The sequence below is a fragment of the Sciurus vulgaris genome, assembly GCF_902686455.1.
Source record: "Sciurus vulgaris genome assembly, chromosome: 19".
Classification (NCBI taxonomy): domain Eukaryota; kingdom Metazoa; phylum Chordata; class Mammalia; order Rodentia; family Sciuridae; genus Sciurus; species Sciurus vulgaris.
Window position 1 is genome coordinate 30052641 of NC_136480.1, and position 25759 is coordinate 30078399.

At 37.5% G+C, this 25759-nt stretch overlaps 1 protein-coding gene, 1 long non-coding RNA gene and 1 pseudogene across 5 annotated transcripts in view; 2 read left to right on the forward strand and 1 right to left on the reverse strand.

Annotated features, from left to right (window-relative positions):
• LOC306650419 overlaps positions 1-25759 on the reverse strand; it is a 134828-nt gene that overhangs the window by 13998 nt on the left and 95071 nt on the right. The window contains exon 4 of one of the 3 annotated variants that reach the window (XR_013760922.1): positions 12501-12679. The exons of the other annotated variants lie outside the window; for them this stretch is intronic. This is a non-coding gene — a long non-coding RNA (uncharacterized lncRNA). Of the gene's footprint in view, positions 1-12500; positions 12680-25759 lie in introns of those variants that run through there. 3 annotated transcript variants of the gene reach the window in all.
• LOC306650448 (dnaJ homolog subfamily B member 6-like) lies at positions 16288-17036 on the forward strand (annotated as a pseudogene). The gene has a single exon. The product of its transcript is annotated as a dnaJ homolog subfamily B member 6-like (transcript).
• On the forward strand, positions 20080-21323 carry LOC306650411 (transcription factor E2F6-like; the record flags this gene model as incomplete). Its single annotated transcript, XM_079122454.1, is given in 3 exon segments — positions 20080-20430; positions 20432-20455; positions 20459-21323. Coding segments are annotated over 3 exon segments (846 nt in total). The 3' UTR covers positions 20930-21323.

Sequence of the window (25759 nt, forward strand, 5' to 3'; positions counted from 1 at the left end):
TGATTCCTTGACCAAAAAGATACCATTGTTAAGATATGCATTTTTCTTTGATGTTGTCCCTCAGATCTCAGGCAACACCATTCTTCTCTTCCACACCTTCATATTTCTTCTACAGCACAGGCTCAAGTCCACAGATCTGACCATTGGTCTCATGGCTCCATTTCACTTAGAGATCCTGCTCGTCATGGAATTCATAGCTACAGATGTTCTGTCTCAGGATTTGGGGGATGACATCAAATGTAAATCACAAATCTACTTGCACAGGTTGTTGAGGGAATTGTCCATTTGTGCCACCTGTCAGCAGATTGTAACCCAGATGATCAACCTCAGCCCCAGAAGCTCCTGCCAGGAAAAGCACACACATAAGTCCAGATCAGAAACCATGTACCTTCTTTTCCTGTGGGTCTTCTACATGTCAGTCAGTGCTCAATTCTCAATCTCTGCTCTTAAAAACTCCATGGTCAATATGCATGGTCTTATATTTATTACTGAATCCTACACAATTTTACCCATAAGTTATTTTCTTCAGCATTTATTTTCCACATTGGGAATACTCAGTGATTTGATTTTTTCAGGGCTCATGGGCCTCTCAAGTGGGTACATGGTGACCCTCTTGTGCAAGTTTAAGAGGTAGTTCCAGCACCTTCACAGTACCATCCTGTCATTAATTGCATCCCCAGAGCAAAGAGCCACACAGTCCATTCTGTTGTTCATGGGTTTATGTTCATGTAAATTTAGGACTGCATCATCTCCTCTTCAAGAATTATGCCAATGACCCAGTCCATCTTTCTATCCCCATCATGTTGGTTAACAACTATCCACAATTAGTTCTTTGTTGTTAATCACTACTAATAAATGATTTATGAATTTTTGAAATCCTTACAGCATATAATTGTTAAATGGCTAAGGAACTGAATACACAATTAACAGAATAAGAAATAAAAGTAATCAACATGTATATGAATAAATGTTCAATATCTATTAGCAAGTAGAGAAATGCAAATCAAAATTACTCTAAGATTCCATCTCACTTCAATAGGAATGGCAATTATCAAGATGACAAGAAACAGGAGATTCCTCAGAAAACTTGGAATAGAACCACCAATTGACTCAATTTTTCAAGTCCTCTGTTTATATCAAAAGGACTTAAAATCAGCATATTACAGTGATGCAGTCACATCAATGATTATTTTTTATCTTATATTGCATTTTATTGATTTGTTTTTATGATGCTAGGGCTGAAACCAAGGGCGATGCACATGCTAGGCAGTGCCTCTCTCACTGACCTACATACTCAGCTCAATAAAAAAAAAAGTAAGTCTGAGGAAAAACATTAAAAGAAACAAAAGAGGAGTGGTGGTATACATTTGTAATCCCAGTGATTTCAGAGGACATGGCTGCTTCCATCTAGGGATAACAGGTTCTGACATAATATGACCAAGGTCCCTGGAGTCTTTGTTACATCTGAGATATCTCCACTAGGTGTGCCAATAGCTACCATCTTGTTGCAGAGGCAGGAGAGAACCTTGCAAGGGGTCAGTATATTGGAACAGGGTTGGAGGGCATTTTGATTCCAGCTCAGCCAACCTGCCCAGCACCCACTAGGATTCCAGACATGGGAGTACTTCCTGGGCCCTGAGTGTACCTGCTCCACAACATGTTCCCTAGTAGAGCATCCACTGATTTCCTGGTCCCACTGGTATGTCAATCAACAGGGTCCTCCATCACCTCAATCCCCATGCTCCCAACCATCCCCTAGACACTAACGTGGCTCAGCACTTGGAGTTATGTGGCTAATTCTCAGCTCTCAATACCTGGTATTGATCTGCCCAACACTAAAAAATTTTCCTGGACAGGCACCGAGATCCCAGCACTCAGCACCCAGGACATCTAGGGAGAGAAGTTCCTGATTAGTAAGTCAAAAGGGTGGAGGCAGGAGAGATACAATTTAGAGACTGAAATAGAGACCAGGAACTGTGAAGCCTACAAGTGAGGTAAAGGGCTAAGACCTGGGTCCTGAATCACATGAGAGGACCCCAAAGGAGGGTCCTTGGGTGAAGTCTTCCAGTGGGACAGGCAATTGCTATACCACACCTCCAGGAGTCCAACCTCCAAGACTAGTCCTCCCACTGTAGTAACTTTTACCATCCTGAGGGTCCAGTTACCAAAAAACTTCAGAAAACCACACTTATGAGAAGGGAAACAGAGAAGATATTGATTCCCAATGGAAATACATATTCAATTTTCCTTCAAGGCTACTTTTTTACCCCTATGTTGTTTTCATTGCTTGCTCTCACATCCCCAACATTTATGAAATCAAGTGGTTTTCATACATTGGGACTGGGATTTCAGTAGTGTATTATACTTTGGTTGTATATTCTTTTATTTTTTTCATGTTTTTCTTTTTCCTTTTTTTTACTCACTCTACTTTCCTTTTTGTTTATCTATTTCCTTGGAGTCTCTTTGTCTTTTCTCCTCCTAACAATCAACTTCTTCTGATTCCTCTTTCACACTTTATATGATCAAACACCTGTATAATCTCACCTCCTATCTCATTAACATCATATCGTACACCCATCTCCAGTTCTCTAGTCACCATTAGAAATTGTAGACCTTTTTGCAAACCTAATATTTATGTTGGAGATTATAATTCAACATATCATCTTTGATTATTGTAACCAAACTGTAGCATCTTAAGGGATATTTTGTTTAAGATTCCTACTATTTGCATTAAGTAATGTCAATATTGATATCTCCTTTAAAGCTCACGTATTGGAAACTTGCAGGTACACTTTAAATCTCTAGGGTGGAAATTATAATAACTCAGGTCTGCACTGCAAGAGGAAAAGACACATGAACAACATGAGAAAACAAGGGAAGAATACACCCCAAACAAATCAAGATGCTATATTAATAGAATACATTGACAGCACTGTACAAGAAGTGTTAAAAATGGAGTTCAGAATGTATAAATTTAAAATGATCTCTGAAACAAAGTAGGATATAAGAGAGCAAGTTTAAGCAATGAATCATCACTTTAATAAAGAGTTAAAAGATCAAATGCAGGAAACAAAAGTTTATTTCAATACAGAGATGGAGATTCTAAAATAAAAAGAAGCAGAAAACCTTGAAATAAAGGAAACAATAAACCAAATTAAAATCTCAATGGAAAGCATCACAAACACACTAGTTCACTTGGAAGATGGAACCTCAGACAATGAAGACAAAATATTTCATATTGAAAATAAAGTTCACTACAAAGAGAAGATTGAAAGAAAACATGAACAGAAACTCCAAGAATTATGAGATAAAACATGAAAAGGCCAAATTTAAGAATTATTTGGATTGAGAAAGAGTTGCAAATCAAAAGAATGAAAAATCTGCTCAATGAAATAATGTCAGAAAATTTCCAAAACCCAAAGAATGAAATGGAAAATAAAATACAAGAAGCTTACAGGACACCAAATGTATAAAATTACAACTGACCTCCCACACTAAGGCACATTATAATGAAAATGTCTAACATACAAAATAAAGATAGAATTTTAAAGGCTGTGAGCGAAAACCATCAGATTACATATACGGGGAATTGAATATGAACATCAGCATATTTCTCAGTCCAGACTTGGAGGTTGTGAAACAACATATGTCAAACTCTAAAATAACATGGAAGCCAATGAAGAATCTTATACCCAGCATAACTAACATTCAGATTTGATGAAGAAATAAAATCCTTCCATGATAAACAAAAGTTAAAAGAGTTTACAAATCGAAAGCATGGACTACCACGCATTCTTAGAAAAATATTACATGAGGAGGAAATGAAAAACAATGAAAGTCAGCAGAGGGAGAAAGTACACTAGAGAAAAAGTCAATCAAAGGGGAAAGCAAGTGAAGTTAAAATCCAAAAATGAACGTCTATTAAGAGCTTTGCCTCCTTTTTTACATTCATATGAATTTTCTCCAATATGAATTCTATGTGAAAGTGAGAAAGGATTGAGTTGAAAATCTTTGCAACAGTCCATACATTTGTATGATCTCTCATCACTATAAACCTTGTGATGTTTAATAAGGGTTGGACAATAGTTAAAGCCTTTGCAACACTCTTTACATTCAACATTAAGAATCCTGTGGTGGAAGATACAAGATGGTGGACTAGAGGGTGATTGCATCTCCCGTCGCTCCAGAACTCAGGATTCAGGAAGGGGAGATATTGAGAGGCTCAGACCAACATAGAGGCATAGGGTGAGTCTCTCCCACCAGGTGAAGCTCAGCCCAGGCGGGAGGCCCAGACAGGGGGCAGCTTCTTGGAGCAGGGCAGGGGAGTGAGAGTCTTTCCCAAACAGCCCTCCTCTCTCCAGTGGCAGGCACAATCCATAGCCTACTTCTAGGAGCAGGCCTGCACAATGAGAACTTTTCTGCACAGAGGCAACCCCAAGCCCCAGACCCAGTGGCGGGCCCTGGCCCACAGGCAGCTTCTGGGACTAGGGCAGGGCAGGAAGAGACTTCACCTGCTCCCTCCAGTGGCAGGCACGATCTACAGCCAGCTCCCCGGAACAGGCCTACTCAATGAGACTTTTCCACACAGAGCCAACCCCAAGCCCTGAACCCAGCAGTGGGCCCCAGGCTGCAGATGGCTTCTGGGACCAGGGAAGGCAGTGAGAGGCTTCCCAAAATAGCCATGCTCCCTCTGGTGGCAGGCAGGGACCACAGCCAGATTCTTGGAGGAGTCCCTCCCAGTCAGAGCTTTTCTGCACATAGCCAACCTCAATCCCTAAAAACAGAGGTGGGCCCTGGCCTGCGGTTGGCTTCTGGGACCAAGGCAGGACAGGGAGAGGCTTTCCCAGAGCAGCCTGGCTCACTCAAGAGGTGGGGGCAGGCCCTGTCTATAGCCAGCTTCTAGGAGTATGACCACCCAGTAATAGGATTTCCATGCAGAACCAGCCCCCAACCCTGGACCCAGTAGCAGGCCAGAGGCAGCTTTCTTTGGAAGCACTGCATTATCAAGTTACTCCAAGACTTCAGGCTACTGAAGGCTGGGAGGTGATATACTGGAAATCTACAGGGACACAATAAGCCAATAGAGAAAATCTGCAATATCTCAGAGTCCCACTGATATCTGACCAATATGAGAAAACAAGGGAAGAAAGTGTCCCAAAAAACCTAGATACTATATCAATAAAACCCAATGACAGCACAACAGAAGAAATGTCAGAAAGGGAGTTCAGAATGTACATAATTAAAAAAATCAGGAAAGCAAACGAGGAGATGAAAGAGCAAATGCAGGCATTAAATGATTGCACCAATGAACAATTAAAAGAGCAAATATGGGAAGCAAGAGATCACTTCAATAATGAGTTAGAGATACTAAAAAAAAAAAACAGAAATTCTTGAAATGAAGGAAACAATAAACCAAGTTAAAAACTCCATAGAAAGCATAACAAAAAAGATAGAACACCTGGAAGACAGAACGTCAGACACTGAACACAAAATATTTAATCTTGAAAACAAAATTAACTAAACAGAGAAGATGATAAGAAATCATGAACAGAATCTATAAGAATTATGGGATATTATGAAAAGGCCAAATTTAAGAATTATTGGGATTGAGGAAGGTTTAGAGAAACAAACCAAAAGAATGAACAATCTATTCAATGAAATAATATCAGAAATTTTCCCAAATCTCAAGAATGAAATGGAAAACCAGATACAAGAGACTTATAGGACTCCAAATATACAAAATGACAACAGATGCACACCATGGCACATTATTATGAAAATACCTAACATATAAAATACAGAATTTTAAAGGCTGTGAGAGAAAAGAATCAAATTGCATTCAGGGGGAAACCAATAAGAATATTAGCAGATTTTTCAATCCAGACCCTAAAAGCTAGAAGGGCCTGAAACAACATTTACCAAGCCCTGAAAGAAAACAGATGCCAACAAAGAACATTTTACCCAGCAAAACTTTCAAATTTGACAATGAAATATAATCCTTCCATGATAAACAAAAGCTAAAAGAAGTCACAAAAAGAAAGCCGGCATTACAGAACATTCTCAGCAAAATATTCCATGAGGAAGAGATGAAAAACAATGATGCAAATCAGCAATGGTAGGAACTAGCCTAAAGGAATAGCCAAATAAAGGAGAAAAAAAATCTTGTCAAAAACAAAAATGAGTCAAATGACTGGGAATACAAATCATATCACAATAACAACCCTGAATGTTAATGGCCTGAACTCATCAATCAAATGACATAGACTGGCAGATTGGATTAAAAAGAAAAATCCAACAATATGCTGCATGCAAGAGACTCATCTCATAGAAAGAGATACCCACAGACTAAATGTGAAAGAATGGAAAAAAAGCACACCATGCACACGGAAACAGCAAAAGAGCTGGGGTATCCATCCTCATTTCAGATAAAGTGCACTTCAATCCAAAACTAGTCAGAAGGGATGAAGAAGGACATTACATACTGCTTAAGGGAAGCATAAATCAGCAAGTCATAACAATCATAAATACCTATGCCCCGAACATTGGCTCATCCATGTACATCAAATAAATCCTTCTCAATTCCAGAAATCAAATAGACCAGAACACAATAATACTCAGCGATTTAACACACCTCTCTCACCACTAGATAGATCTTCCAAACAAAAATTGAATAAAGAAACCATAGATCTCAATAACACAATCAACAATTTTGACTTAATGGACATACACAGAATATACCATTCCACAAAGAACGAATACACTTTCTTCACAACAGCACATGGATCCTTCTCTAAAATAGACCATATTTTATTCCACAAAGCTACTGTTAGCAAATACAAGAAGATAGAGATACTACCTTGTATTCTATCAGATCATAATGGATTGAAATTAGAAATAAATGACAGAATAAAAAACAGAATCTCCTCCAATACCTGGAGATTAATAATAGGATATTATATGATGAATGGATAACAGAAGACATCAGTAGGAAAATAACAAATTTCTTAGAAGTAAACGAGAACAAAGACACATCATATCAAAATCTCTGGGACACTGAAAGCAGTAATTAGAGGAAGATTTATTTCATGGAGTGCATTCAACAGAAGAAGTAAAAACAAACAAATAAATGACTCAACACTGTAGCTCAAAGCCCTAGAAAAAGAAAAGGAGAACAACACCAAAAGTAGTAGAATACAGGAAATTGTTAACGTCAGAGCTGAAATCAATGAAATTGAAACATAAACAATCAAAAAAATTAACAAAATAAATAGTTGGTTATTTGAAAATATAAACAAAATTGATAAACAATTAGCCACACTAACAAAGAGGAGGGAGAAAACTCAAATTACTAAAATTCAGAATGAACAAGGAAATATCACTACAGACACGAGTGAAATTCAAAACATAATTAGAAGCTATTTTGAAAATCTATACTCCAACAAAACAGAAAACCTTGAAGACATCAACAAGTTTCTACAGACATATGAATCACCTAAACTGAACCAGGAGGACATACACAACTTAAATAAATGAATTTCAAGGAATGAAATAGAAGACTCATCAAAAGCTAACCAACTAAGAAAAGTCCAGGACCAAATGGGTTCTGAGCCGAGTTCTACAAAACCTTTAAAGAAGAGCTCATTCCAACACTCCTCAAAGTATTCTGTGAAATAAAAGAGGAGGGAACCCTCCCAAACTCATTCTGTGAAGCCAATATCACACTGATAACTAAACCACACAGAGACACATTGAGGAAAGAAAATTTCAGACCAATATCCTTAATGAACATCGATGCAAAAATTCTCAACAAAATTTCAGCAAATCACATACAAAAATACATTAAAACGATAGTGCACCATGATCATGTGGGTTTTATATCCCAGGGATTCAATGTTGGTTCAACATCTGGAAATCAATAAATGTCATTCACCATATCAACAGACTAAAAGTTAAGAATCACATGATTATTTCAAAAGATGCAGAAAAAGCATTTGATAAAATACAGCTGCATCCCTTCATGCTCAAAACACTAGAAAAAATAGGGATAATTGTAACATTCCTTAACATTGTAAAGGCCATCTGTGCTAAGCCCATGGCCAATATCATTCTAAATGGTGAAAAACTGAAAGCATCCCCGCTAAAAACTGGAACAAGTCAGGGATGCTCTCTTTCCCCACTTCTATTCACCATTGTCTTTGAAACTCTAGCCAGAGCAATTAGACAAACCAAAGAAATTAAAGGGATATGAATATGAAAAGAAGAACTCAAACTATCTATGTTCGCTGATGACATGATTATATATTTAGAGGAACCTGGAAATTCCACCAGATAACCCTTAGAACTCATAAGTGAATTCAGTAAAGTAGCAGGTTACAAGATTAATGCTCATAAATCCAATGTATTTTTATACATAATTGATAAATCTTCAGAAAGGGAAATTAGGAAAACTACCCCATTCACAATAGCATCAAAAAAAATAAAATACTTGGGAATCAATCTCACAAAAGAGGTTAAAGACCTCTACAATGAGAGCTACAGAACACTGAAGAAAGAAATTAAAGAAAATCTTAGAAGATGGAAAGATCTCCTATGTTCTTGGATAGGCAGAATTAATATTGTCAAAATGGCCATACTACCAAACGTGCTATACAGGTTCAATGCAATTCCAATTAAAATCCCAATGATGTACCTTACAGAAATAGAGTAAGCAATTATGAAATTCATCTGGAAAAATAAGAAAACCAGAATAGCGAAAGCAATCCTTAGCAGAAAAAATGAAGTAGGGGGTATCTCAATACCAGATCTTCAACTCTATTACAAAGCAATAGTAACAAAAATGGCATGGTATTGGTACCAAAATAGACAGGTAGATCAATGGTACAGAATAGAGGACATGGACACTAACCCAAATAAATACAATTTTCTCATACTAGGCAAAGGTGCCAAAAATACGCAATGGCGAAAAGATAGTATCTTCAACAAATGGTGCTGGGAAAACTGGAAATCAACATGCAACAGAATGCAATTAAACCCCTATGTCTCACCCTGCACAAAACTCAACTCAAAATGGATTAAGGACCTTGGAATCAGACCAGAGACCCTGCATCTTATAGAAGAACAAGTAGGTCCAAATCTTCACCTTGTTGGCTTAGGATCAGACTTAACAGGACTCTTAACAGGACTCCCATCCCACAAGAAATAAAAGCTAGAATCAACAACTGGGATAGATTGAAACTAAAAAGCTTTCTCTCAGCAAAGGAAACTATCAGTAATGTGAAGAGAGAGCCTACAGAGTGGGAGAGTATCTTTGCCACTCATACTTCAGATAGAGCACTAATTTCCAGAATATATAAAGAACTCAAAAAACTCTACACCAAGAATACAAATAATCCAATCAACATGTGGGCTAAGGAAATTAACAGAAACTTCGCAGAGGAAGATATATAAACAATCAACAGATGTATGAAAAAATGTTCAAATTCTCTAGTAATAAAAGAAATGCAAATCAAAACCACACTAAGATTCCATCTCACCCCAATTAAAATGGTGATAATCAAGAACACAAGCAACAATAGATGTTGGTGAATTTGTGGGTAAAAAGGTACACTCATACATTGCTGGTGGGGTTGCAAATTAGTGCAGACACTCTGGAAAGCAGTATGGAGATTCCTCAGAAAACTTCGAATGGAACCACCCTTGAACCACCTATCCCACTCCTTTGCCTATACCCAAAGGACTTAAAATTGGCGAACCTCAGAGATACAGCCACATCAATGTTCATAGCTGCTCAACTCACAATAGCCAGAGCATGGAACCAACCTAGATGTCCTTCAATTGATGAATGGATAAAGAAATTGTGGTATATATATATATATATATAAATATATATATATATATATATACACAATGGAATATTACTCCACTATAAAGAATGAAACAAATTTGGCATTTGCAGGCAAATAGACAAAATTGGAGAATATCATTTTAACTGAGATAAGCCAATCTGAAAAAAACAAAGGATGAATGATATCACTGAAAAGTGGATGAGGACACATAATGGGGGGTGGGAGGTGTTAGTGTTAGGGTTAAGGTTAGGTTTAGGGTTAGGGTTAGGCAGGGGGGCAAGAATGGAGGAAAGAAGGACTGTATAGAGAGAAAAGAGGAGTGGGAGGGATGGGAGGGGTGGCAGAGAGGGATAAAATAACAATGAGTCAAACAATTTTACGCTATGTAAATTTATGATTACACAAGTGGTATGCCTTTACTCCATGTACAAACAGAGAAACGGCATGTATCTCACTTGTTTAAAATTAAAAAATGATTCCTGTGGTTTTAAATAAGATGTGACCTATGAATAAAAGCTTTTCCACATTGTTTTCATTTATATGGCTTCCCTGCAGTATGAAGAGTCTGGTGTTGAGTTCAAGTAGAGATGAATTTAAAAGGTTTCCCTCATTCTTTACATTTGTATGGTCTCTCATCCCTATAAATCCTCTGGTGTCTAATAAGGGCTGCACTATACTTAAAGCCTTTGTTACATTCTTTAGATTCATATGGCCTCTCATCCCTATGAACCCTCCAGTGTACACTAAGGTCTGTATTACACTTAAAGCCTTTGCCACACTCCTTGCATTCATAAGGTCTCTCATCCCTGTGAATCTTCTGGTGTCGAATAAGGACTTTACTATACTTAAATCCTTTGCCACATTCCTTACATTCATATGGTCTCTCATCCCTATGAATCTTCTGGTGTTCAATAAGCACTCTACTACACTTAAAGCCTTTGCCACATTCCTTACATTCATATGGTCTCTCATCACTATGAACACTCTGGTGTTGAGTGAAGTGTGAAATTCGTGTAAATGCTTTCCCACATTCTGTACATTTGTACGGTTTCTCTCCTGTATGAATCTTCTGGTGTTGAATAAGGACTGTAGTATATTTAAAGCATTTGCCACATTCCTTACATTCATATGGTCTCTCATCACTGAATCCTCTGGTGTTGAGTAAAGTGTGAAAACTGAATAAATCCTTTCTCACATTCTGTACATTTGTAGGGCTTCTCAACAGTATGAACCTTCTGGTGTTGAGTAAGTAGTGAGATATATTTAAAATCTCTTTCACAATCCTTAAATTTGTATGGTCCCTTATTATTATGAATCCTCTGGTGTTGACTAAGGGCTGCGTTACACTTAAAGCCTTTGCCGCATTCCTTACATTCATATGGTCTCTCATCCCTATGAATCATTTGGTGTCCAATAAGGACTCTTCTATACCGAAAGCCTTTGCCACATTCTTTACATTCATAAGGTCTCTCATTACTATGAACACTCTGGTGTTTAGTGAAGATTGAAAATCGTGTAAATGCTTTGCCACATTGTGTACATTTGTAGGACTTCTCTTCAGTATGAATCCTCTGGTGTTGAATAAGTCTTGAGGTGTATTTAAAATCTTTTTCACATTGTATACATTTGTATGGTCTCTCATAACTATGAATCCTTTGGTGCTCAGTAAGTTTTGAGATATAAATAAATGCTTCTCCACATTCATTACAAGTATAGGGCTTCTCTCCAGCATGATTCTTCTTGTGTTTAATAAGGACTGACCTTTGATTAACATCTTCACCACAATCTTCACATCCGTAGGGTTTATCACTATAGTGAAAAAGGTTTGAGAAATCCTTAAATGCCTTAATACATTTCTTAAATCTGTATGGCATTCTTCCCACCTGAATTTTCTTGCACTTAATAATTCTTGTGATTTTATTTAAAGTTCTTCCACATTGTTGATATTTGCAATCCTTTCCTTGAATATGGATGTTTGGAATGATACATTTTGAGCACTGATGAAATACTTGTTTGCATTTGTTGCCTTTATAAAACTTCTTTGTTAAATGATCACAATAATATTTTCTAGGATTTAAAAAATATTAAATATTTGTGAGTTTCATTTCTTACATTTTTCACCAATAACAATAGACCCATATTTATTTAGGGTACTGACCTGGCTAAAAAGTCTTTAAAGTTTTATGATAAATGTAGAATACTCACCAAACAGCTACACCTGATTCTCTATTATGTAATAATGTATAAGTACAGATCTTTCTACATATATTAAAATGTTACATTGGGACACAAGGAAGGAGTGTTTGTTGAATGTAGAACAACAGATGCTTCCTTATGTTAAAAAAACTGATCATACTTAGTAATTTATTTTATATTACTAAATCTATTGTCTACAAAAATATTTGAGTAAAAATTTAAACAAATTCTACATTTCAAATGTTTATTGTTAAGAACTGAAGCATGCAAAAGATTATATTTTGTATTTTACAAATTTTATTTCACAAAGTTATTTTACTAAAAATTCAGTGCAGATAAATTTTCAAGATACTCAAAACCTTCCTAACAAGTGACTAGCACAGTTGAGGTGTTTTCTGTGACTTAATATATTCTTTATATCGATTCGTGTTAAAAATTTTATTGTGTAGGTACCTCCGAATTATTATATTCACCATGACAATTGTCCTGAACATTACTCTCCTCCACACATTTCCATTCTTTCTTTAAGCATACATTTTCAATGCCACAGTTTCCATAACTTCCCTTTATCACCTGATGGAATGAACATTGTATTCCCAGCTCTGATGACAATTCTTGGGTTTGATGAGAATTCATCACTGAAATAAATCAAAGAAATAAATTATTTGATTTGCTGCACTATTGTGGAATACTTTGCAAAAAAAGGAAGTTATTTTCAATGTGAGGACATCAGAAAGGGAACAGCAAAGAAAATCCAAGATTATAATTAATCCATAGATTAAAAAACCAAAAAACCGAATCAATAAATGGGCAAGAAATCTTAACATGTCCTTCTCAAAAGAAATAGGAAGGATCATCAAATATATAAAAAACTGACCAATATCTCTAGCAATTAGAGAAGTGCAACATAAAACTATACTGAGATTCTTCCACACTCAGACAGAATGGGAATTACCAAGAATACACATAACAACAAATATTGGCATAGATGAGGGGAAAAGGGGATGTACATACATTTCAGGACTGAAAATTGGAGCAAGCAGTATGGAGATTACTCAAGCAGGAGGGATGAGCATTGGAGGCTGAGGTAGGAGGTTCATGAGTTGAAATTCAGTCTCAGCAACATACTGAGGCCCTTAGCAACTCAGTGAGATCTTGTCCCTAAATAAAACATTAAAAGGACTGAAGATGTGATTCAGTTGTTAAGCACCTCTGGGTTGAATACCTGGTAAAAACAAACTAGGAATGGAACCACCGTTTGACTCAGTTATGCCACTTCACCATATCCAAACTATTTAAAATGAGCATACTGCAATGACAGCCACATTAATGTTTAAAAAAGCACAATTCACAGTAGCTAAGATATGGAACAAACCTAGAAGCACATCAACAGATGAATGAATAAAGAAATCATGGCATAGGGAGGGTAGGAATGGAAAAGACACTAGAATAAATCTAACATAATTTTTCTATGTACACATATGAAAATCCATAAGTGAATTTCACCAGCATGACCACCCACAAGAATTGGTCCTAATTAGAATAACATATATTCCATGCTTGTAAAATTTTATCAAAATGGATGTGAATGTCATATATTACTAGGAACAAATGAAAAATAAAAAAGAAACCTCATAAAAATGCACTGAAAAAATTGACTTGTGAGAATTTCCAAAACTATCTTTGATTTTACAGAACCTCAGATGAGCACAATAAAGTCATGTAGTAGAAAAAGGAAAATGTGTTATTTTGCTCAGCACAGTCATTTCTGAACCACAGTAGGTCATTGTGTAATATGAAAAAACTATCAACCCCTTTATTCTCCCATGAGCAAAGGGAAGTGTGAAACAAACAAACAGCTATGACTTTCTTGACAACTTTATGCAAACTAGTTTTTGTCTCCACAGAGAGCTGGAGATAAATGATAAATTTTGGATGACAGTGCCAAAAATGATTCATCATGGGTTTAAACAATTATTGCTTAAGAAGAAATATGGGTATTTATAGTGGGAGAAATGTATACACATATCTAGAGAAGATATAGCAAAAAACTGGTTTGGGAGGCAACAAAAGCCTATCACAGTTCATTTCAGTATGACTGGAATGAAGACAAACCACAGAAATCAACAAAAATGACTGATTTTTTTAATATTCATGTTTTTTGTTGTTTATTAACTGATTACACTAATAACTTTTTATGTACTCTATGTTCTATGGCACACAAATGACAAAATATAACTAATTAATACATGCATTATTTTACATAATTAGATTTATTTTTAGTAAACTTTACATATACTCTAGTAGTACTCCTTGAAAACACAATGTACGAGTGGCTGGGCCCTACTTCATCTGTAACCTGCAGAGAGGTGCTGCTGCTATCACTGCTGCTTGTCTCCCAAATTCTTGCTGGCATTTACTGAATATTTTTGTTGAACCTGTTTAAGAATTCAGAGAAACTGCTGAGTGACCACTGGAGGAAAGGTCTAATCTTACAGTGGACCCATATTCCATCCACATTAGGACAAAATCCTATGTTTTTGTAAATGATACTTCTCAAACTAATGTGCCCTTGCTACAAGCCTGTATTGATGGAGACATTACATATTCTAAGATGGTTCTGGAAAGTGATTTTGACTGAAATGTCTGGGACAGCAGAGGCAGGACAGGCCTTCACCTTGCAGCAGCCCAAGGGAATGTAGCCATCTGCCAGCTGTTGCATAAATTTGGTGCTGATCTGCTGACTATAGATTATCAAGGAGACACAGCTGTTGATCTCTGTGGCCATGTGGATTCCATTCAATTCTTAGTTTCCAATGTACTCAAAATTGATATATGCAATCATCAAGGTGCAACTCTTTAGTTCTGGCAAAGTGCAGGGGAGTGAATAAAGAAGTCATCTGATTGCTGGAACCTTTGGAAAAACAGAAGGTAAAAGGATTTCACAGAAAAACCCACTCAAAACAGAAGACCATGCACATGGTTGAGAGTGAAAGTACCACGGAAAGCCATTCTCTCCTCAATCCCACCCTACAGCCAGGTGAAGGGGTCCTGTCCAGCTTTTGAATGATTTGGCAGGAATTTGTAGAGGATTTGGGCTTCTGGACGGTCCTGCTCCTGATCTTTTCCATTGCTTTGCTGTCTCTTGGCATTACCTACTACGTGAATGGAGTGCTGACCTTCATGGAAAACCAGCCTGAACTGGTGCATTAAAGGTGCTCAAAGAGGTGAGGCCAATGCCTATTTCTTGACTCCCAATATTGATTCCCAGTTTCTCAGAACTTTTCTTAGTGCAAGGCACTGAGGGCTGGACATTTTTCTTTACACTTTTACTTATTTCAATCCTTTTAGGAGAACAATGTGTTCATTTGAATTTCATACTGTAGTCAACTATAGTGCATCCTAATGCTACCTCTAAATCAACCTGATTTCTTAAGAAAATCTGCCCATAGCCTTGTGTGATAAAAACATGGAAATAACTGGAGAACAGAAGAAGGTAAAGGAAGAGAGTAGAAGTCCTTAGGATAGAAACCTTACCCTGATCTTGGAGCAATTGAAGTATTCAAAAAGGAAAAAGTCTTCCATTTATGACTGTTTGGGGTGGTGGGTTTAGTTTTATTTATTTTTGTAAGAGCTCCTTTTTTTTTTTTTTAAACTTTCTCTGGGGAGAGGACAAAATCTTTGAACTTAAGAGTACATTGTTAAAATCCTGTACGGCACATAAATATTGCTAGAATCTGTTTGTTTATTTTAACACTTTGAATTCTAATCACAAACCAAACAAAACTTTCAAAATAAGCTACATTTTCTTCAGAACCGATTGCTTTAATCTTTACGGTGATTTTAATTTTTTTGAAAACTGCTTTGCTTGTTAGTGTCTGTGAAAAATCAGCTTCAGGAGTCCACATTGCTCACTTTCTGCTTACCCATTGTGTGTATTTTAGAGGTGTTCTGTTCCTCAAAAATGCAGTCAGAAAACTCTTTTTCTGCTGAATAGTTAGCAGGGAGAAATAATTCTAATATTTAATGTCACTAGAATTCTGTAGTGCTGGGCTGGGATGGTAGCTCAGTGGTAGAGCAATTTCCTTGCACATGCAAGGCACTGTGTTCAGTCCTCAACACCACATAAAAATAAATAAAGATGTTGGCCACCAGCTAAGCCATGCTGGACCACAAACACCCGGCAGCCCACCCTGTCCCATCCATCCGCCGTGTCTTCGGACTTGTTCCAAAAATCTGTTAAAACATGGTGGATTACTATGAAGTTCTAGGCATGTAGAGCCATGCCTTTCCCGAGGATATCAAAAAGGCATATCAGAAACTGGCACTAAAGTGGCATACAGACAAAATCCTGAGAATAAAGAAGCAGAGAGAAAATTCAAACAAGTAGCTGAAGCGTATGAGGTGTTATCAGATGCTAAAAAATGGGACATCTATGAGAAGTATGGCAAAGAAGGCTTAAATGGTGGATGTGGAGGTGGAAGTCATTTTGACAGTCCTTTTGAGTTTGGCTTCACGATCCGGAACCCAGATGATGTCTTCAGGGAATTTTTTGGTGGAAGGGACCCGTTTTTGTTTGACTTCTTCGAAGATCCATTTGAAGACTTTTTTGGGAACCGAAGGGGTCCCCGAGGAAGTAGAAACCGAGGTGCAGGCTCATTTTTCTCTGCTTTCAGTGGATTTCCATCACTTGGAGGTGGATTTTCTTCATTTGATACAGGATTTACATCATTTGGGTCACTAGGTCACAGTGGCCTTACTTCATTGTCTTCTACATCATTTGGTGGCAGCAGAATGGGTAACTTCAAATATATATCAACCAAAATAGTAAATGGCAGAAAAATCACTACAAAAAGAATTGTCAAGAATGGTCAAGAAAGAGTAGAAGTTGAAGTAGATGGCCAGTTAAAGTCCTTAATGATAAATGGTAAGGAGCAGCTGCTACGCTTGGATAACAATTCAACACACGCATTTAACAGAAATGTTAAACTATAACAAGCACCATTTGAGGATTAACAGGAACATTTTTTTTGAAGATTTCAGGCTAACTCAACTTTCAGTATAATTGTACCTAATCTAAAGTATTTATGAACAGCTCATGGGAGCCCCTATTTGTCATAGACTTTTGAGTTTATTGTTGGGCCCACATAATAGGACCATTTCCTTTTGTCTTTAAAATTGTTGTAATCTCTGTATGCACTTTGCTTTTTTATTAAACATAATCCAAGGTAAGCCTTGACTTTGAGTAGTGCTAGGACAAGATTGTATTCGAACACCAGCATGGATCTGCTTTCCATTGTGTTTGACATGTGAGCCAAGTAGTGTCAGACTGCTGTGAGCTAACATTGTCAGGATGAGTCTCCTGTCTAAATAATGTTTTTTTTCCCAGTATTTAGTAATGAAAGATATCAATGCATTAATGGTAACACATTTCTGGTTTAGTATAAATTTAAGGATGTTTTCTAGTTGTGCATGAATGCTGGCAACTTAGTAATGTTTTGACAATTGTTTAAATATGTAATGTCAACCTTAGATTTAAAAAAGCTGGCAAACTGCGTCTTTGTAATCTGCCTTAAAAAAAAAAAAAGAAAAATAAATAAAGATGTTGTGTCCATCTACAACTAAAAAGTAAAAAATAAAGAATTCTGTAGTGCTATTAGAGTGGAAACATCAGTTCTATAAGCTAGCTGTGGATCACATTTGTATCATAATTATTTAATGGACAATCCTGTTTAGAGACCTGGCAGAGTTGTCGTTACAGTCCCATCCACGTAGGAACAGATGGAGTACTCAGTCAACAGCACTCATCCGTACTGTACTGTCATAAGCATTTTATGACTCATAACATTGTGTACATTGAAATCTGGCCCCCAAACTATATTGCAGGTTTCAGCAGTGTGTATGAAGACCTCTTTTGTTAATGTTTCTAAATGTATAAATCATTTCTTCTGTTAATACAAAAGAATCTGAATGCTTAGTAAGTGTTCATTGAGTGAAGTCTGTAAATTGTAGTGAAAGAATTAATGGTTTATTTTCTAGAACAACAGCATCTAAGTTACTGCTAGTTGAATTGCTGGTAGAATTAGAAATCACAGGTAGAGTAAAATTTGTACTTGAGACACTTTTTGCTCCATGACATGTCCTCCTTTGTATTTATATATCTGGTATTGAAACTTTTTTCTTTTGTGTGGCTTTATCCTCCCCTAAAAATCTGTTTTAAAATTTCTAATTTACTGTTTTGTTTTAGGATCATCTTGCAAATTCTTCCTATTAGGTTAGATACCAACAAAATTAATCATAATTGGCATAACTACAGCAAAAAAAAAAAAAAACCTCAAATTCAAAGTATATTCAGAATGAAAGTTTTAATTTTTTTTGTAATTGTAAACATACAAAACTCATCAATATATATAAATATATTACACATTTTAAAGATAAATGTTTCTTTTTAAGTGCTGATTTCTTTGTATTCTCTGCATTCAGTACTAAGTAAAACCACCAATAAAATATTTATAGATTCTTTAAAAAAATAAGGAATACAATATACTAGCCAGGAATGGTGGCTGGCACACAATTTTAATCCCAGTGACTCAGGAGGCTGAGACAGAAGGGGTGCCTATTCAAGACCAACCTCAGCAATTTAGCAAGACTCTAACTAAAAAACAAAAAAGAAAAAGAGCTGATGGTATTGACCAGTGGTAAAGTCCACTGGGCTAAATTCCCAATACAAGATAAAAAGAATAATATAATAAACTACACCCACTATGTTGTACAGCACACTTGACTTTTGTCCATTAAAATAAAATCTCCAGGGCTGGGGATATAGCTCAGTTGGTAGAGTGCTTGCCTTGCAACCAAAAGGCCCTGGGTTACATCCCCAGCACCACAGAAAAATAAAATAAAATAAAATAAAATCTTTCACTGATATTACCTGTAATATCTACCAAATTATAGATCCTAAACTCAACTTGTTCAGATTTCATATGAGTCAAGTGATGTAACAATTGATTTTCTACCTTAATTTTTCCCTCTTCTTTTCTTTTATGGGGGGAGAGTAATTGGGATTGAATACAGGGTCAGGTTTCCACTTAGAAACTTCCCCAGTGCCTCTTACTTTTTAAAATTTTTATTTTTAGATTTCATGGGGTGCTGAGGAAAAATCACAAGATCACACATGGTAGGAAACTGCTCTAGTACTGAGCTTCAACCAGTCTCCCCAGGCCTTTTCTAGATTGTTTACTTTCGAGACAGGATTTCACCAAGAAACTTGCAGTCATTCTGCCTCAGATTCTCACTTAACTGGGATTCCAGGCATGTGTCTTTTTACCTGACCCATTTTTATTTATTTAGTAACTTCTGAACATTTTCAAAATAACTATAAGCATCTACTGTAAGCTTGTTTTTAAGTAGAAAAATCTCAGTGGAAATTGTAGCACAAAAACAAAAAAGGAGACTTGGATCAATCAAAGAAACAATAGAAAACAATTAGGAAAAGACAATAAGAATGTGAAAGTTATGAATTTACCAAACAAGACTAAATAACCACTTTTGTGATATTCAATGTGCTGATCATGAATTAAAGTAAATGAAAATAAAAAAAAATTCTACAATTTTATCTGACTCTAAATAGAATGGCTACTATCAAAACTACAAATAAAAATACAAGTTGGCCTAGATTTGAGGAAAGAAGCACACTTCTACATTGCTGGTGGAGTTTCAAATTGGAATGGACTTAGCTTTTGAGCCAGTTACCCCACTCTGTGGTTTATACCCAAATGATTTAAAATTAGCATACTAGATGCGGGAAGATGGCCAGCCGGCGTCCTGATCACCGAGGGTCACCCTCCTTCCCTCGGGCTGGTGGCGGGAGCTCACGGGCGGGTGGGGCGGCTGAGCCACACGGCGCTCCCCGCGCAAGCCGGGGGACCTGCTCCGCGCCCGGCACCGAGAAGCCGGCAAGTCAGGGATGGCGCTCAAGCCTGCCGCAGAAGGCTGGAGCGCTTGCGGTGCGAGGGGTGAGGGCCGCCCGCTTGGCAGCATGAGTCAGCAGCGGCCAGCGAGAAGAGTGCCCAGCCTTTTTGTGGACCCTGCGGAGGAGACGGTGCACCGCCACTGCCTTGATCCCATCAATGTGGAAAGCCTGCTGCCATCGAAAATAAGAATTAATTTAGAAGATAATGTACAATATGTGTCCATGAGAAAAGCTCTAAAAGTGAAGAGACCTCCTTTTGATGTATCACTGGTTTATTTAACTCGAAAATTTATGGATCTCGTCAGATCTGCCCCTGGGGGCATTCTCCACTTAAACAAGGTTGCAACAAAACTGGGAGTACAAAAACGGAGGGTCTATGACATTATCAATGTCCTAGATGGAATTGACCTCTTTGAAAAAAAAATCTAAGAACCATACTCCATAGATAGGATCTTATCTTAACAATTTTGGAGCAGTGCCCCAACAAAAGAAGTTGCAAGAGGAACTTTCAGACTTATCAGCAATGGAAGATGCTTTGGATGAGTTAATCAAGGATCGCGCTCAACAGTTATTTGAATTAACAGATGATAAAGAAAATGAAAGACTGGCATATGTGACGTATCAAGATATTCATAGCGTTCAAGCCTTTCATGAACAGATTGTTATTGCAGTTAAAGCTCCAGAGGAAACCAGGTTGGATGTTCCAGCTCCCAAAGAAGACTCTATCCAGGTACACATAAGGAGCACCAGAGGACCCATTGGTGTGTATTTGTGTGAAGTAGAGGAGAACCATTCAAATAGAAAAACATCAGACAGGGTAGGGACCTCTTCATCTAAAAGCAAACATCCAGAACACCCAGAGAAAGGAGAAAATCCTCCTCAGCAAAGGGAAGATGTGCTTGAAGTGAACAACTGATAACATTTGAGGATTGATGGATTGAAAGTTTTTTTCCTTTTAATTGTGGAACATTCTGCATGGATGAATTATGCACCAATTTGAATTTCAGAGCAATAAGTCTTCCAGGAAGTGCTCTCATTATCAGTCAGTAGCAGCATTAAGGCCAGTAGTGTCTTCGAGTAGCTCCCCTATTAGATTACTGGGTAATTATGGTTTCTGCATTCAAAAACAATTTTTTAATGATTGTTCACTGCATTTTGTCAGTGAAATGGACATTTCACTTCCTAAAATAACTTCATCACAAAGAGTATCATGAAACAGACGGTCAGGCCTGGCATGGACAGTTCTTTGTGGACTCTGCCTTCCTTAAAGGATCATGTGGTATATCACAAAAAATAATTGCCTTACACTGGTTCACATTTGCAGTTAAAGTGTTGTACATTGGCTAGGTGTAAACACAGATCTAAATGTGATGTTTTTGTATATATCTGCACAATGTTTAGATTACTTATGAAATATGTTTAAGTGACACTTTTTACCCTTGTACAGCCAAAATAATGTATATATGAAAAGTGACAGATGCTCTAATTTCTTTGGAACCTATAACTTGTTAGAATCCTCTGGAAACAGGTTAGAGGAGAGTTTTTCCAAACTTCTACATGTAGAAGTATCACAGTGTGCTATACATTTAAGTTCATAATGCTAATTCAAGTATTTTAATGTGGTTCCTAGCACTAAAATTGGAGTCCGATGCTTCTTGATGTTGAGCTGCCTAAAGAGTTATTGTGTCCCAGCAGATTGGTGGCATGCCCCAGATCCTTGGGGAAAAGTATAGAAATGCCATCGTGGAGTAGCCTAATTCATCGAGACATGAATTCAGTCATGTGAAATTGAAAACTGTGTTAAGTTTTTGTGAGCATATTTTGTAATATGTGTCTGTGTGCAGCCTTTCTGCTGAGTCGGAGGGGTTTTATTTACCATGAGTTGTACCCTGCCTTCTCTCCAGCTCTTGTCCCCCCTTCCCAAAACCTAGCTATTTCTACCTCAGTGGGTAAGTCATTTACCACTCTGTGCCTCAGTTTACTCAGTAGTATACCATTAGACTGTGATGCCTTGAGGGACTTTGTCATGATCATTGTTATATCCCAGCACCTTGCACCGTGCCTGGCCCACTGGGAGTGCTCAGTGAGTGTCGGACAGATCAGGGAGTGCATGACTGCAGAAGGAGACTGATAAAACCTGGCTTGTCTGCCACACAGGTTTCTTGTGAGCATCATTTGAAGCCACTCTTGCTTTCAATGAAAAATTTGAAGCAACTTAAAATTAAGACCTTGTATAAAAAGACTTATGGTGCGGATCCAAAATCAAAATATTACAAAATAATGGATTCACATATTCTGAGCTCAGTAGCTTTTCCCAGTCCTGTCCTCTGTTGGACACCAGCTCCTCCCCCACAGTCCCTGCTTTTTAATTTCTTTATGCTTGGGGACTGCTAGTAAATGGGATGGTTATCCTTGAGGCATCCTTTTCTGTTTTAGACAAAAAGTTGTCTTTTGAAATAAGCTAAAGAAAAGCTACAGGGGGCAGTGGTCATTGGGCTTGTTGGAGGAATAGCAAGGGTGGGATTAAAACTAAGTTTGGATGTGAAAGTGAGAGCCCAGGCAGGAAGTAGGAAGAATGTAGGTCAGTTGCTCTTTGTGTAGCAGATCGGGCAGATATTAGTTGATGTGTGATCTTTTACTAATGAGAGTAGAAGAGGGCATCTAAGAAGAAAGTAGAAGAGGAGAGGCCCAAGAATAGCTATTTTAAGGGGAATACAGAAGAAGGAGCCTTTCCTGACAAAAGAATGGGGGAAAAACCTAAAGGAGATAGTGTCCCAAACCAAGGATGCATTGCCAAAGGTAAGCAGAAATTCCTGACTTGTGAAATGTGATGAAGGTTCTGCCTTATACATTGTTCTGAGGGAAAAGTGAAATCATGTCAGCAAAAATCTTATGTAAACTGTAAATGTGTTACATAAATGAAGTAGCTCTGCCACTCCAAAAAAAAAAAAGAATAAATAAAAAAATAGAGGCTTTTTCCATGGGATGATCCAAGATGGCAGACTAGAGGGTGACTGCATCTCCAGTCACTCCAGAAACCAGGATTCAAGAAGGGGAGGCATTGAGAGACTTGGACTAAAATAGAGCCTCAGGGTGAGTATCTCCCACCCGGTGAAGCTCGGCCCGGGAGGCAGGCCAGGATTCGGGTGGCTTATTAGAGTAGGGCAGAGCAGCTAGAGTCTTCCCCAGGCAGCCCTGCACACTCCGGCAGTGGGCTCCTCCCACAGGGCCAGATTCTCCAGCATCTCGGAGCAGGCTCCCTAGTGAGAGCCTGCCTGCACAGAACCAAGCTTCAAGTCCCAGAACCAGGGTGGCGAGTTCCTGCCCACAGGTTGCATCAGGGACCAGGACAGGGCAGCCAGGGAATTCCCCAAGCAGCCCGCAGCCCAGCCCCCTCTTGTGGGAAGAGCCTTTCCAGGCTAGCTTCTCAGAGCAGACCACCCAGTGAGAGCCTTTCCACACAGAGCCAGCTCCAAGTCCTGGAACCAGTAGCGGGCTAGGGGCAGTGTTCCTTGGAAGCACTACATTATCAAGTTACTCCAAGACTTCAGGCTACTTAAAGCAGGAAGGCGATACACTGGAAATCTACAGGGACACTATAAGCCAAGAGAAGAATTCTGCAATATCACAAAGTCCCACTGACATTTGACAAATATGAGAAAACAAGGGAAGAAAATGTCCCAAACAAACCTAGATACTATATCAATAAAATCCAATGACAGCACAGCAGAAGAAATGTCAGAAAGGGAGTTCAGAATGTACATAATTAAAACAATCAGGGAAGCAAATGAGGAGATGACACAGCAAATGCAGGCATTGAAGGAGGAGATGAAAGAGCAAATGCAGGCATTAAATGATCACACCAATCAACAGTTAAAGGAGCAAATATGGGAAGCAAGAGATCATTTCAATAAAGAGTTAGAGATATTGAAGAACAACCAAACAGAAAACCTTGAAATGAAGAAAACAATATACCAAGTTAAAAACTCCATAGTAAACTAAAAGTGAAAGGATGGGAAAAAACATACCATGCACACGGACACAGCAAAAAAGCTGGAGTATCCATCCTCATTTCAGATAATGTGGAATTCAAGCCAAAACTAGTCTGAAGGGACAAAGAGGGACCTTACATACTGCTTAAGGGAAGCATAAATCAGCAAGACATAACAGTCATAAACATGTATGCCCTGAACATTGGCTCATCCATGAACATCAAACAAATCCTTCTCAATTCCAGAAATCAAATAGACCACAACACAATAATTCTAGGCGATTTTAATACACCTCTCTCACCGCTGGATAGATCGTCCAAACAAATTTGAATAAAGAAACCATAGATCTCAATAACACAATCAACAATTTAGACTTAACTGACTTATATAGAATATATCATCCAACAAAAAATGAATACACTTTCTTCTCAGCAGTACATGGATCCTTCTCTAAAATAGACCATGTTTTATGCCACAAAGCTACTGTTAGCAAATACAAGAAGATAGAGAAACTACCTTGTACTCTATCAGATCATAATGGATTGAAATTAGAAATAAATGACAGAATAAAAAACAGAAACTTCTCCAATACCTGCAGATAAAATACAGCATCCCTTCATGCTCAAAACACTAGAGAAAATTGGGGTAGTGGGAATATTCCTTAACATTGTAAAGGCCATCTACACTACGCCCATGGCCAATATCATTCTAAATGGTGAAAAACTGAAAGCATTCCCCCTAAAAACTGGAACAACACGGGGATGCCCTCTTTCACCACTTCTATTCAATATCGTTCTTAAGACTCTAGGCAGAGCAATTAGACAAACCAAAGAAATTAAAGGGATACTATTAAACTATTATATGATGAATGGATAACAGAAGACATCAGGAGGGATATAAAAACTTTTTAGAAGTAAACGAGAACAAAGACACATCATATCAAAATCTATGGGACACTATGAAAACAGTACTTAGAAAAAGATTTATTTCATGGGGTGCATTCAAAAAAGAAGTCAAAATCAACAAATAAACGAATCAACACTACAGCCTAAAGCCCTAGAAAAAGAAGAGCAGACCAACACCAAAAGAAGTAGAAGACAGGAAACATTTAAAATCAGAGCCCAAATCAACGAAATTGAAACAAAAGAAACAATAGGAAAAATTAACAAAATAAATACTTGGTTCTTCGAAAAAATAAACAAAATTGATAAACTGTTAGCCACACTAGCAAAGAGAAAGAGGGAGAAAACTCAAATTACTAAAATTCGGAATGAACAAGGAAATATCACAAGGGACATGAGTGAAATACAAAACATAATTAGAAGCTATTTTGAAAATCTATACTCCAACAAAACAGAAAACCTCGAAGACAGCAACAAGTTTCTAGAGACATATGAATTACCTAAACTGAACAAGGAGGACATACACAACTCAAATAAATCAAATTCAAGCAATGAAATAGAAGAGGTCATCAAAAGCCTACAAACAAAGAAAAGTTCAGGACCAGATGGGTTCTGAGCCGAGTTCTACAAAACCTTTAAAGAAGAGCTCATTCCAATATTTCTCAAAGTATTCCATAAAATAAAAGAGGAGGAAACCCTCTCAAAACCATTCTATAAAGCCAATATCACCCTGATACCTAAACCAGACAGAGACACACCATGGAAAGAAAATTTCAGACCAATATCCTTAATGAACATCAATGCAAAAATCCTCAACAAAATTTTAGCAAATCGCATTCAAAAATATATTAA